We start from the raw sequence: 11,994 nt of genomic DNA, 5'->3' as shown, positions 1-11,994 counted from the left end.
GAAGGTTGAAGGGAAAGAGGAGAGCTAACAAAAGTTTCTTACTTCACATCTTTCCCCAGCTCAGCAGAAGGCACTTGGAAGGTCAAAATATACCTTTAGAGTCACAAAAGAAAGATTGTATTCTAATCAATATAATTTCATTAAGTGTGTTTTTAAAATGCTAATTCTTGGGGCATCTGGCGGGCTCAGTAGGAAGAGCAGGGGACTCTGGATCCCAGAGTCATGAGTTTAGCCCCTTTCATAAACAAATGCATAAAGTTAAAAAAATGCTAATTCTTAGGAAATGGGCACCTCTTGAATAATTATTCACATAAACATGACTTATCTATTTAATAAAGTACTGGCTTTATTGCAACCTTCCCACCTAAGCCCCATTTCCTAGCCATGTTATAACGAAATCAAGGGATTACTAGAAGCTTTTTTCATTTTGCTTTTGGAAGTTACTTATATATGTTGCCCATATCATGACAGCTCCTCGGAAGGCAGCGGTCAAAATAATATAGCAGATCGACTTGAATAAGCTGAGGTCCACTTACCAAATTCTGGGCCTGGAGTGAACATGTGATAATTATTTTTTTTACATTCAAGTGAAATGTCACTGCAATTTGCAGGGGGAGGACGGCTAAGAAGAGAAAAAAGCAACCAAACCAATGCAAAACAAACCAAAGAAATATTTTATTGTAATGAAAAATTCATTCCCTAGACAATGGAAAATGCACACACTGGATGACATTAGTAGACAAAGTGAAGATGCATTTGGACAATTATCAACATTGATGAATGTGGGGATGTCATGAAAGTTAAACTAATTTTTCAGGCTATAGGATGTCCTGAATATAATGTTGGCACAAAGGAACTTTCAACACAAAAATATTTAGTTTAACTTTTTAAAAATGTCACTTCTTTTATTTCTTAACCTTGACAGTCACTAAAGAATGAGGTACAGAAAACTTTCCAGAAGTCTGAGTACGGTGTAGAAGTCCAAGGCACTTTGGAGTCCCATTATTGCATTATTGAATAGGGTTAACTCAGTTGTGAAATTGCCCCACACTCCGGGTTTACTGCATAGAAAAGCACTATCTACCTACCTCACTGAGGTGTGGTGGGCCTTCATGCTTATAAAGTGCTTCAGGTGCCTTCCAAGAAAGGCAACATAGAAGTATAAAATCTTACATATTTCAAAAGAAATGAAAAGACAATTTTGGCACAATAAGAAAAGTGCGTCCTATTTAAAGAACCACAGTTGGCTATTTATAAAACCCTCCTCACCTCAATAAACTGCTTTTTTGTTAGTATTTAAGAGAATGATTGTTTTCCCATTGCCAGTCTTATAACTACCATTCTCCACCTGGCTGTGCTGTTAAAATTCCTTCAAGAGTTCACTAAAAATACTGTTGCTTGGCCCACAGCCTAGACCTATAGAATTAAAATCTCTATGAGTAGTACTCAGGCAACTATATTTTTTTAAAGGATCCAGAAGATGCCAACATATAGCAAAGTTCAAAAAATATTTCTTTAGAAAAATGTCCATTTATTAAACATTGATTTTCTTCCAAAAAGTTTTTCTTCAGATTGAATAAAGTTGGATCAGGGTATCAGTTTCTTATTGCAATTCCTTATTCTCTTTCTATGTCTCATACAGACTTGGAGTACACACACACACACACACACACACACACACACACACACATTTTAGTTCTGCCCTTGAATTAAAATTTAATAGTGGTAAAATCTGATAGTGGCAAATAAACACTTTGTTGAGAAGTTATGCAAGGATTTGTGACTCATCCCCACTGTGCGCAAAGCAGATGGATGTTTCCCATTTGCCAGAACGGAATGGTTTACACATTTCCAATTTGGAAACAGGTAAAATCAGCACTTTCTGAGAAACATCGGTTGAGTGGATGCTGACAGAAAAGTGAGCATGGTTATGGCAGCCAATCATGAAGCAAGGCTGTGGTGAGTGTTCCTGCTTGGAGACTGCCTCCCTCTCAGCAAACACCTTAGGAACTGAAATAATTTAAACTCAGTGGGTCCAAACATGGGGTGCTGCCTCAAGGTAAATAAAACCAAATAGTGAAAACTAGTGACTGTAATTTAAAATAGCTTTGAAAAAGAAAGATCGGCTTGCTCCACTGGAACTCTTAATGCCATTTTTGTAAATGTTTTCACATACTAGCAGGTCTACTATAGAGAAGAGACGGATTTAGGCCCATAGCGGCCTTCATATGTATCTCATCATGCTGCCTGCATCAGGTTTAAAATAGAAGAGCCCCCTCTGGGTGCCTTGCAGTGGAACTAATGGATCCTACAGAGAAATTATATCTCTTTATACAGAGATAGCCTTCCGAGGTGGGCCAAAATTTTTATGACATCAAGAACTCAGGAGTAATAGCAAAACAGAATAGTCCCACTTCTTGAAAAAAGAAAAAAGGGAAAAATATATATACAGGAAATAGAAGCCATATATACAGTACATAGAGAATAGGATTTGTTAAAAAAAAAAATTCATTCAGAATCAGCCACAGCGAAATTTTGCTATGAGAAAATAGTCTGTAGTGCCTTCCAATATTCCTCTAAACATTAGAGGAAACTTTGTACAGAAAGGTTGTTGGAGCTGGCTTAGGCAGCAGCTTGTTGCATGTGTCCCAGGAGGGCAAGGAGGCCAGCAACAGGATGAAGCCTCCCAGCAGGACGCAGAAGCCACTGAAATAAAACGCAGTGTCGTATGTCTGGGTCCAGTCATAAAACCAACCTGAAAAGAGGGTAAGAAAAAAGTGAATTTGATATAAATAGGATGAAGAGGAAGCCCATTCACTAATTCCCTCAATCTTAGAGACAGTAAGGATTAGGATATATATTACCCCATGCACTCTACAACCAACTACTGGGGGTTAGCAGAGGAGAACCTCCCAAATAATTTGGACAAGGATAAACAGGCATTTTGAGTTTCTCTCAAATAAAATAATGAACACAAGTCCTGGAGCAACTATACTGGCCTTCTCAACTATATCAAAGTGATTGTGAATAAATCATTACCATGAGACATCTTTGCAGATTTATTTTGTGCTAATATGTGCCACTATTCAATCTGGATTTCTATATCCAGAGATGTTACAAAGAACAGTAAAATAGGTTGGCTTTAAGAAATATCTTACCAACAATTGGTGGTCCAAGGCTATTTCCAAGTCCAGCAAAGAACATTAATATCCCATAAGCATGGGCTAATTTTTCAATTCCCACAGTCTTTGTGGTCACATATGGGAAGATGGACCAATTACCAGTCAGAAACCCTAGAATCCCAGAAAGTATTGCCAATGTGACATAACTTTTGGCAAATGGAATTGCACACAAGGCCAGGCCCATGATTATTAAGGTAGCTACATAAAGATATAAGGTATTAATCCACTTGAAGTCAGCCAGTATTCCTAAAAGGAGTTTACCAACTGCTGTCATAATGCCAATAATGGAAATAAGAGGCATAATAAGCTCTTCTTCTTTCACATTTGAACTTCTTGCCACATCTTCCATAAGTAACGAAGGTGGGAATCCTCCGATGTCAAAAAGAAAGATTGCAATGAAGAGCGCTGAAAATACTTTGTTTTTAAAAAGAGCCACAGTTTCTCCACAGTAGTTTTTATATAATTGCCACTTCCTCTTGGCAAGCTGTTTGCAAAAATAGGTCTGTTCTGCAACTTTTTTTTTGTACGTTTCAGCCTCTTTTGCGTGTGCCATTATTGTTGGGTTTTTATGAAGCAGACTCTCCTGTTTCCGGCCACCACTGGCTAAGATGCTCTTGCATGTTTCCTCCGCACTGTAGCTCTTTCCAAGAATGTTTGCGTTTTCCTCCAGGTCCTTTTCTTTTTCACTGTAAATGGAGTATTGATCTGGTATACTTTCCAGAGCTGTTTTTTCAGGTAAAGGGCAATTAGAAGATTCGAGGGGTCTCATCAGGCTGCCACAGGCTAATATATTTAAAGCTAAGGCACCCACAATCAGCAGGCATCCATCCAGCCCATAGAACTCAATCAGCAACCTCTGCAGAGCAGCATATATAAAAAGTCCAACACTTGAACCTAAAAAGGAAATGGGAGCTGTTTAATCTTAATCTCTTATAATTTGGGACTCTCATAATAACCATTATTAATATAGGTCACAGAAGAATTGTAAAGATTTTTAAGCCAAGGAGCATGGTTATATTCCAATAAACCTTTGTCTATGTACATTGAAATTTTAATTTCACATAATTTTCATATGCTTTGAAATATCCTTATTTTCATTTTTTAAATTAACTATATAAAAATGTAAAAATCATTCTTAGCTAAGGAGCTCTCCAAAAACAAGCAGTAGACCAGATCTGGCCCACAGACATTAGTTACCAACCCTTCTTCACCAGGGAACAAGATCACTTCCCCAAAACCTTTGTTTCATGCCCATGTTCCTTTTTTCAGTGAGGTCACAATATTTCACATATTTTTATTTTTGGTTTCTTTTCAATTTTTAAAAAATTCTCCTTTGAGTTTTGTTTTGCTTGTCATCTTTCACTGATGGTGGATGCTATAGGTCAAACCCCCATTCATATAGGTCTATGCCCCCCCATTCATATGTTGAAATCTTAACCCCCAATTTGATGGTATTAGGAAGTGAGGCCTTTGGGAGGTGATTAGGTCATGAGTCCATGAAGCACTCATGAGTGGGAGTAGCACCCATATCCAAGAGACCCTGAGAGGTTCCCTCCCCTTCCACCATGTAAGAAATCAGCAAGAATATGGTAATATACAACCTGGAAGAGGTCTATCACAGAATCCAACACACTAGCATCTCAATGTGGGATTTCCAGCTTCCAGAACTGAGAAATAAATTTCTGTTGTAGATTAGCCACCTAGTCTATGGTACTCTGTTACCACAGACCAAAAAGACGAAGCAGATCCATGGTTCTCCTTAATTTTGTCTCCCTTAGCTCCCTGTGAGTTGAAACTAAAAACTCATTAATTCTTCCAAATCTTAACTGTGCAGTCGATCCATTTTTACTTCAGTGTGCCATGGCCGAGGTCCTTATGCCCTCCTTTCTAGACTCAGTGGAAGCATACAGCATACAATTTCTGGCATCTTCAGCACACATAAATTTGGACATTAGGGGAGACTTAGGTCATAATTATAATACTCTGTGCTTTTAGAGCCCTTGGTATGTGCCTTACACATATGCTGCTTTAATATTCCCAATAACCTGATATGATGAGTACTATTATCATCCCCGTTTTATGGTTCAGACAACTGAGGCTTAACTCAACACTTAACAGAACAGTTAGATAACTTGTCTGTCACCAGAGAGCAAGTGAGTGATACAGGCAGGATTCAAAACCGGTTAGTGGTCTGGCTCCAGGGTCTGTGCTTGTGGTTACACTACAATGCCTATACAAAAATATAGTGCAGGGATGCCTCGGTGGCTCAGCGGTTGAGCATCTGCCTTTGGCTCAGGGCATGATCCCAGGGTCCAGGATCAAGTCCCACATCAGGCTCCCTGCGAGGAGCCTGCTTCTCTCTCTGTGTCTCTGTCTCTCTGTGTGTCTCTCATGAATAAATGAATAAAATCTTTAAAAAACAAAATACATGGGCGGCCCGGTGGCACAGCGACTTAGCGCCGCCTGCAGCCTGAGGTGTGATCCTGGAGACCTGGGATCAAGTCCCATGTCGAGCTCCCTGCATGGAGCCTCCTTCTCCCTCTGTCTGTGTCTCTGCCTCTCTTTCTCTCTGTGTCTCTCATGAATAAATAAAAAAATCTTTAAAAAAAAAAAGGCAAAATACAGTGCAGGTAAGACCTATTGTCCTTCAAGCTCATGCCTACCCTTCCGCTCCCTCCCACATATGCAGGAGATCCTGGAAGGTTCTTTGAATTGTATCCCAACTGCTTTGGATTCTCTGTCTTCTGCTTTTGCTACTTCTTCTCCCACTTCTGCTTCAAACTCACCATGTCCTCAGACTCTGGCCCTGTCTCCTCTCAGACCATGATTCACATTTCGCACCTGGCAATGCTTCCTTCAACCACCTTTAGTAAATATCCTGCTCCATTTAATTCAATCTGGAATCACTTTGTCGCCACTGGGTTGGTCTCAGGAATAAAACATTAGTGTGGATTATGTTGCCAGAAAGATCATTGAACTTATTCAGTTATCTGGAAGTCTGACCTCCCAGGAATACGTGCTTATTAACAAGTGAGTTGCATATATAAACGTACAACTTTTATTAAACTTGGCAACTCTGTCTCCTAAGCAAACTCATAAGATATTGGCTGCAGAAAATTTTGATAAGTTCCCTAAACTGTTTAGGAAAAAAACCCATCTGAAAAGTGCAACCCTACTTTAAAACAGTGGAGGAAAAATAATAATAAAATAAAAATAAAACAGTGGAGGAAGTCCAGAAGGCCTTTATATTTACATTTCCCACCAGTGATCATCTCTTGATTATTAAGGGAAGAACAAGAGTAAACAGCCTGACATTTGGATATGCACACGGCCAGTGAGATGCATTCATAAATCAGTACTTTAGAAAAATTGTACCCTGTGCAGTAAATGGAGACAACGAGAAGTCAGCATCAGGCTTCATGACAGTGCCCGCAGCTCCATTTTCCTGGCATTTCTCCTACATCTTTCAAAGAGAAGGTGACTTACATAGTCCACTCTGCTTCTTTGAGTCAAGCCCTCACCAGCTTGTGACTCTCAATTGACTAGGCCTATAAGCTTTTCGTTCCTTTATTATTTTGGTCATTAAATGCCCCAGATTTTTTGTATATGTATCCTAAGATTTTCTGGAAGCTATACCCTTATTTACAGTGGAAAATAAAATTTCCTTCTCAGCCTAGAGTAAAAAAATTGTGCTACCTAAGTGGCAGCCGGGAAGTGGTTGTTTTAGACATATCTCTGTTTGGTAACTGTTTGATTTTAATTAGAAGGCTGGATAGTAACAATGCTAACTTATTTTGAAAAGTACCTGTTGAAATCAGGCCAAGGGCAAGGCCTCGGTGGCTGTCAAAATACTGGCACGTAATGGTCACTGTTGCCGTGTATAGTAAACCACATCCGAGTCCTAAACATAAGAAGACATTACATAAATTAAGACAGACAATATTACTTCGATGCGAAGAAGAAGAAGAAGAAGAAGAAGAAGAAGAAGAAGAAGAAGAAGAAGAAAGAAGAAGAAGAAGAAGAAGAAGGAGAAGGAGAAGGAGAAGGAGAAGGAGGAGAAGGAGAAGGAGAAGGAGAAGAAGGAGGAGAAGAAGAAGAAGAAGAAGAAGAAGAAGAAGAAGAAGAAGAAGAAGAAGAAGAAGAAGAAGAAGAAGAAGAAAGAAAGAAGAAGAAGAGAAAAAAGAATAATTAGGTATCTCTAATAGGTCATTCTGTTACTGACTGGCTAAAACTCTAGAGTTCGAATTCCCAGATCCTTTAATGTCAGTTGTGCAGCAACAATGAACATGTTTGGGTAGACTCAGTTCTCACTCCACACCCTTCCTAAGGTTGGGCTCAAGTCAAAAAAAAGTCCAATTTCTGAAGCATGAATGAATACTCTAAAATTTAAATCAAGACATTAAGGGCAGATAGAGAAAATGGTTAAGTCACCAAATAGTAAAATTTAATCATATGTGCCCATTCTATCTCTGTTCCATGTCCTTGCCCTCAGCTCAGTGTCCTTCCTCCTCAAACTGCTCTAAACAATCTGAGAAAGTTCCCTTCACCCTTCCAAGCTATTTTGTGAGAGCTTATAGTTTGTACACCCCAGTCTACAAAACAAAAGCGCCCCCTCAGGTCCTCTGGGCTTCGCAGATCATCCCATCACAGCAAAATATATATTCATAAGGTTTTTTTTTTCTTTCAGAGATAAAAAAACTACCCCATTTAGCAGCAAAAGGTCTTTAACTTAGTTTAAACATGCCTTTACAGGGCAGCCCAGGTGGCTCAGCAGTTTAGTGCTGCCTTCAGCCCAGTGCGTGATCCTGGAGACCCAGGATCGAGTCCCACATCGGGCTCCCTGCATGGAGCCTGCTTCTCCCTCTGCCTATGTCTCTGCCTCTCTCTGTGTGTGTCTCTCATGAATAAATAAATAAAATATTAAAAAAAATCTTTACAAAAAAACCCAAAAAACAAAAAAAGCAAATACAATAAAATATCAGCAACTATTTAAGTGAAGTGTACAGTTGTTTGCTCTATGCCTCTCTACTTTTCTGTAGATTTGAAATTCTTTTATAATTAAAAAAATACCTTACTGATTTTTCCTTTCTTGAGACCCAAGGACAATATTCATCTCCAGATTTCTCTAAGCTATTTGTTTATTAGCTTAATCTTTTCTTCTCTATATAGCACCTGATAAACACAGTTTGTTTTTCATAAAATTTTCCTCTGGCTCTTAACTCATGACTTTTTGCCTTTCTTCTGCAACAGCATCTGCTCTTGAGGATCATTCTATAAACAACACATAAGCCCTAGTTTAAAAACCAGATTTAACCATAGCCCATTAAATGAAATAAGATCATTTTCATTACTTTTAATTAGTACCTAAACTATGATTAGAAAGAATACATGGGGGGATCCCTGGGTGGCTTAGCTACCCCATTTAGGAGCAAAACGTCTTTAATTTAGTTTAAAAATCTCTTTACAGGGCAGCCCAGGTGGCTCAGCGGTTTAGCGCCGCCTTGGGCCCAGGGCCTGATCCTGGATTCCTGGGATTGAGTCCCACGTATGGCTCCTGCATGGAGCCTGCTTCTCCCTCTGCCTGTGTCTCTGCCTCTCTCTCTCTCTGTGGCTCTCATGAATAAATAAATAAAATCTTAAAAAAAAAAAAAAGAAAGAGGGATCCCTGGGTGGCTCAGCGGTTTAGCGCCTGCCTTTGGCCCAGGGCGCGATCCTGGAGACCCGGGATCGAATCCCACGTCGGGCTCCCGGTGCATGGAGCCTGCTTCTCCCTCTGCCTGTGTCTCTGCTTCTCTCTCTCTCACTGTGTGCCTATCATAAATAAATAAAATTTAAAAAAAATTTTTTTTTTAAAAAAAAGAAAGAATACATGGGCTTCACAAATATACTGCAAGTTTTAGGAAATTAACACTTTTAAACAATCTAAGACTCAGAGGATCATCTGTGATCCCATAAAAAGTCTTCTTAAATGAGATAGACTAAAACAATTACACTTTCAAGGAAACCTTTTAGAATAAAGTGCCTTTCTTATATGATTTAAGGGAAAAAATATCTTATCAACTAAAACATGAGTTGCATTGATTATACAGTTACTACATATATATAGGACACTTCAAGATATGAAATAAAACTGTTTCTAAACAATCAATTTCGAAACCAAAAAATGTCACCCTTAACTGAGACTATACTTCAGAAAGCCTTTGGAGGGGGAATGAATTTACTTTTTTGTGATTTATTTGTCAGGGCTCTGTCAAATGTCAGGCATTAGAGACAAGGGGGAAAAAAAGGCATTTCTGATTGCTAAATGTCAATGTCAGAAAAGCTGAAACAGCAAATTTTAAACTTTAGCCTGAGACCCAAAAAAAGACATCTTTAAAAACTATTTCAAGGCCATGGATTTCAGTTAAGGTTATTTCACTATTTTTAAATGTAGCAGAAATTTGAAATGCTTTCTTCTTAAGCTTTTCAAAAAGGTAGCATGATGCCTTCCTACATCATTATCAGGCCAACCTTAAACTGGAAGTTATCAAAGAGGATCCCTAGAATCTCCAAGATATTTTCTAGAGTGCATAAAGTCAAACTAGTTTCATAACTGGTCTCCTAGTTATGACATTAGTCTCCTGTTATCCACAGTTTTGCTTTCCATGATTTCAGTTACCTGCAGTCAACCATTCCCACAAGCAGATGATCCTCCTGACATGTGGTCAGAAGGTCAGTGGTAGCCAAATGCTATGTCACAGTGCCTACACCATTCACCTCACTTCCTCTCATCACACAGGCATTTTATCATCTCACGTCATCACAAGAAGGGTGAGTACAGTACAATAAGGTATTTTGAGAAAGATACCACTTCACCTAATTTTTATTACAGCATATTGTTATAATTGTTTTATTTTATTATTAGCAATTATTGTTAATCTCTTACTCTACCTTATTTATAAATTAAACTTTATCATAGGTGTATACGTATAGGAGAAAACATAGGGTTTATTACTATTCACGTGTTCAGACATTCATTGATGATCGTGGACCGTATCTCCCATGGATAAGTGGGGACTACTGTAATACTAACATGATCTCTGCTTTTGTTAGTATTACTGGCCATCTCTTTCACTGTGTTTGCATTTACGCTGACCAAGCGAAAGAGATGGTGAGTAAAACCACAAGGGCCCTGGCACAAATCAAGGTTTTGGTACCAAACTTTGGTATCAAAATATGCTGCATAGCCATATACTCACATTAAAAACGAACAAAATTTGCTGAGTGAAATAAGTGAAATAAGTCAATCGGAGAAGGACAAACAGTGTATGTTCTCATTCATTTGGGGATTATAAATAACAGTGAAAGGGAATATAAAGGAAGGGAAAAGAAATGTTGGGAAATCTCAGGAAGGGAGACAGAACATAAAGACTCCTAACTCTGGGAAACGAACTAGGGGTGGTGGAAGGGGAGGAGGACGGGTGTTGGAGGAGAATGGGTGACGGGCACTGAGGTGGACACTTGACGGGATGAGCACTGGGTGTTTTTCTGTATGTTGGTAAATTGAACACCAATAAAAATTAATTAAAAAAAAAACAAAAAAAAAACGAACAAAATTTCTAAAAAATGCTTCCTTTGGATGACAACAATTGTTAAAAGGAAAAGCCCTTAAACAATTGTTTTAGTAGCCAGCTCAAACAGCCTCTCTTCTCCCATGTAACCCTGTTCGTATTTGAAAGAATATCCGACAGATAAACTATGGTTACTTAGACTTGGGTATGTGGCAAAAATTTTTTTTGAAAACAAACTAAGGGTGACAACTGGCAGTAATTGTTACCAATGATAAAATCCAAACATTCCAGAAAAAAAAAAATAGAATTTTAGGAAACTTGTATCCATGACCATGAATTTGGACAACTTCCCAATACATAAAGATTTTCTGATGAGTCTGTTGCTGATAGTAACCAAAGCGATTTTTGATGTTGTATAATGAAATTTGTTGAAATTTATAAGTTCTGTCATAACTCAGTGAACCAATATTTTTCAAATAACCAATTCACGATAGTACACAACCAGGCTTGAATGACAATCCGAAGTGCAGAATGTGCCATTTGCAACATGTAGATGGAGCTAGAGAGTATTATACAAAGTAAAATAAGTCAGTCAGAGAAAGACAAATACCATATAATCTCACTCATATGTGGAATTTAAGAAAGAAAACAAATGAACATATGGGAAGGGGGAAAAGAAAAAATGGAGATTGGGAAAACAAGCCCTAAGAGACTCTTAACTATAGAGAACAAACTGAGGATTGACGGAGGGAGGTAGATGGGGGATGGGTTACCTAAGTGATATGTATTAAGGAGGGCATGTGATGAGCACTGGTTGTAGGTAAGTGATGAATCACTGAATTCTACTCCAGAAATCAATATTGTGCCAAATGTGAACTAACTACAATTTAAGTAAAAATTTGAAAAAATAAAGGTTAAGTATTTAAGGAAGAAAGAACAAAAGGAAGGAAGGAAGGAAGGAAGGAAGGAAGGAAGGAAGGAAGGAAGGAAGGAAAAAAAAAAGAAAGAAAGAAAGAAAGAAAGAAAGAAAGAAAGAAAGAAAGAAAAGAATAAATAAGTGGGTTTAATATAACAGAATATGAAAAGTATATTGACATGACATCAGGTTCCATATTACAATTAACTTTGGAAAGTCATTACTCATCAAGTTTTGGTACAGCATCAAAGAAGAATATCTATAATTACCCGAAAAGGCTATTAAAAACTACTCCCTACTACATCTTCGTGTGTGATGAGATTTACTTCACACACTTCAATCAAAA

General features: G+C 38.2%; 1 protein-coding gene across 3 annotated transcripts in view; it reads right to left on the bottom strand.

Annotated features, from left to right (window-relative positions):
• Nucleotides 1-651: 651 nt before the first annotated feature.
• SLC16A9 (solute carrier family 16 member 9) overlaps nucleotides 652-11,994 on the bottom strand; it is a 52,227-nt gene continuing 40,884 nt past the window's right edge. For 2 of the 3 annotated variants that reach the window (XM_041747857.1, XM_041747856.1), the window contains exons 4-6: nucleotides 6,988-7,083; nucleotides 3,159-4,076; nucleotides 652-2,755 (exon numbers count right to left, since the gene is read on the bottom strand). In XM_041747857.1, coding sequence (XP_041603791.1) covers nucleotides 2,577-2,755; nucleotides 3,159-4,076; nucleotides 6,988-7,083 — 1,193 coding nt within the window. In that variant the 3' untranslated portion in view covers nucleotides 652-2,576. The remainder of the gene's footprint in view (nucleotides 2,756-3,158; nucleotides 4,077-6,987; nucleotides 7,084-11,994) is intronic. The other variant, XM_041747858.1, reaches the window with a different exon arrangement.

The sequence above is a fragment of the Vulpes lagopus genome, chromosome 3 (genome assembly GCF_018345385.1).
Source record: "Vulpes lagopus strain Blue_001 chromosome 3, ASM1834538v1, whole genome shotgun sequence".
NCBI lineage: Eukaryota > Metazoa > Chordata > Mammalia > Carnivora > Canidae > Vulpes > Vulpes lagopus.
This window is presented reverse-complemented; position numbering and strand designations above follow the sequence as displayed.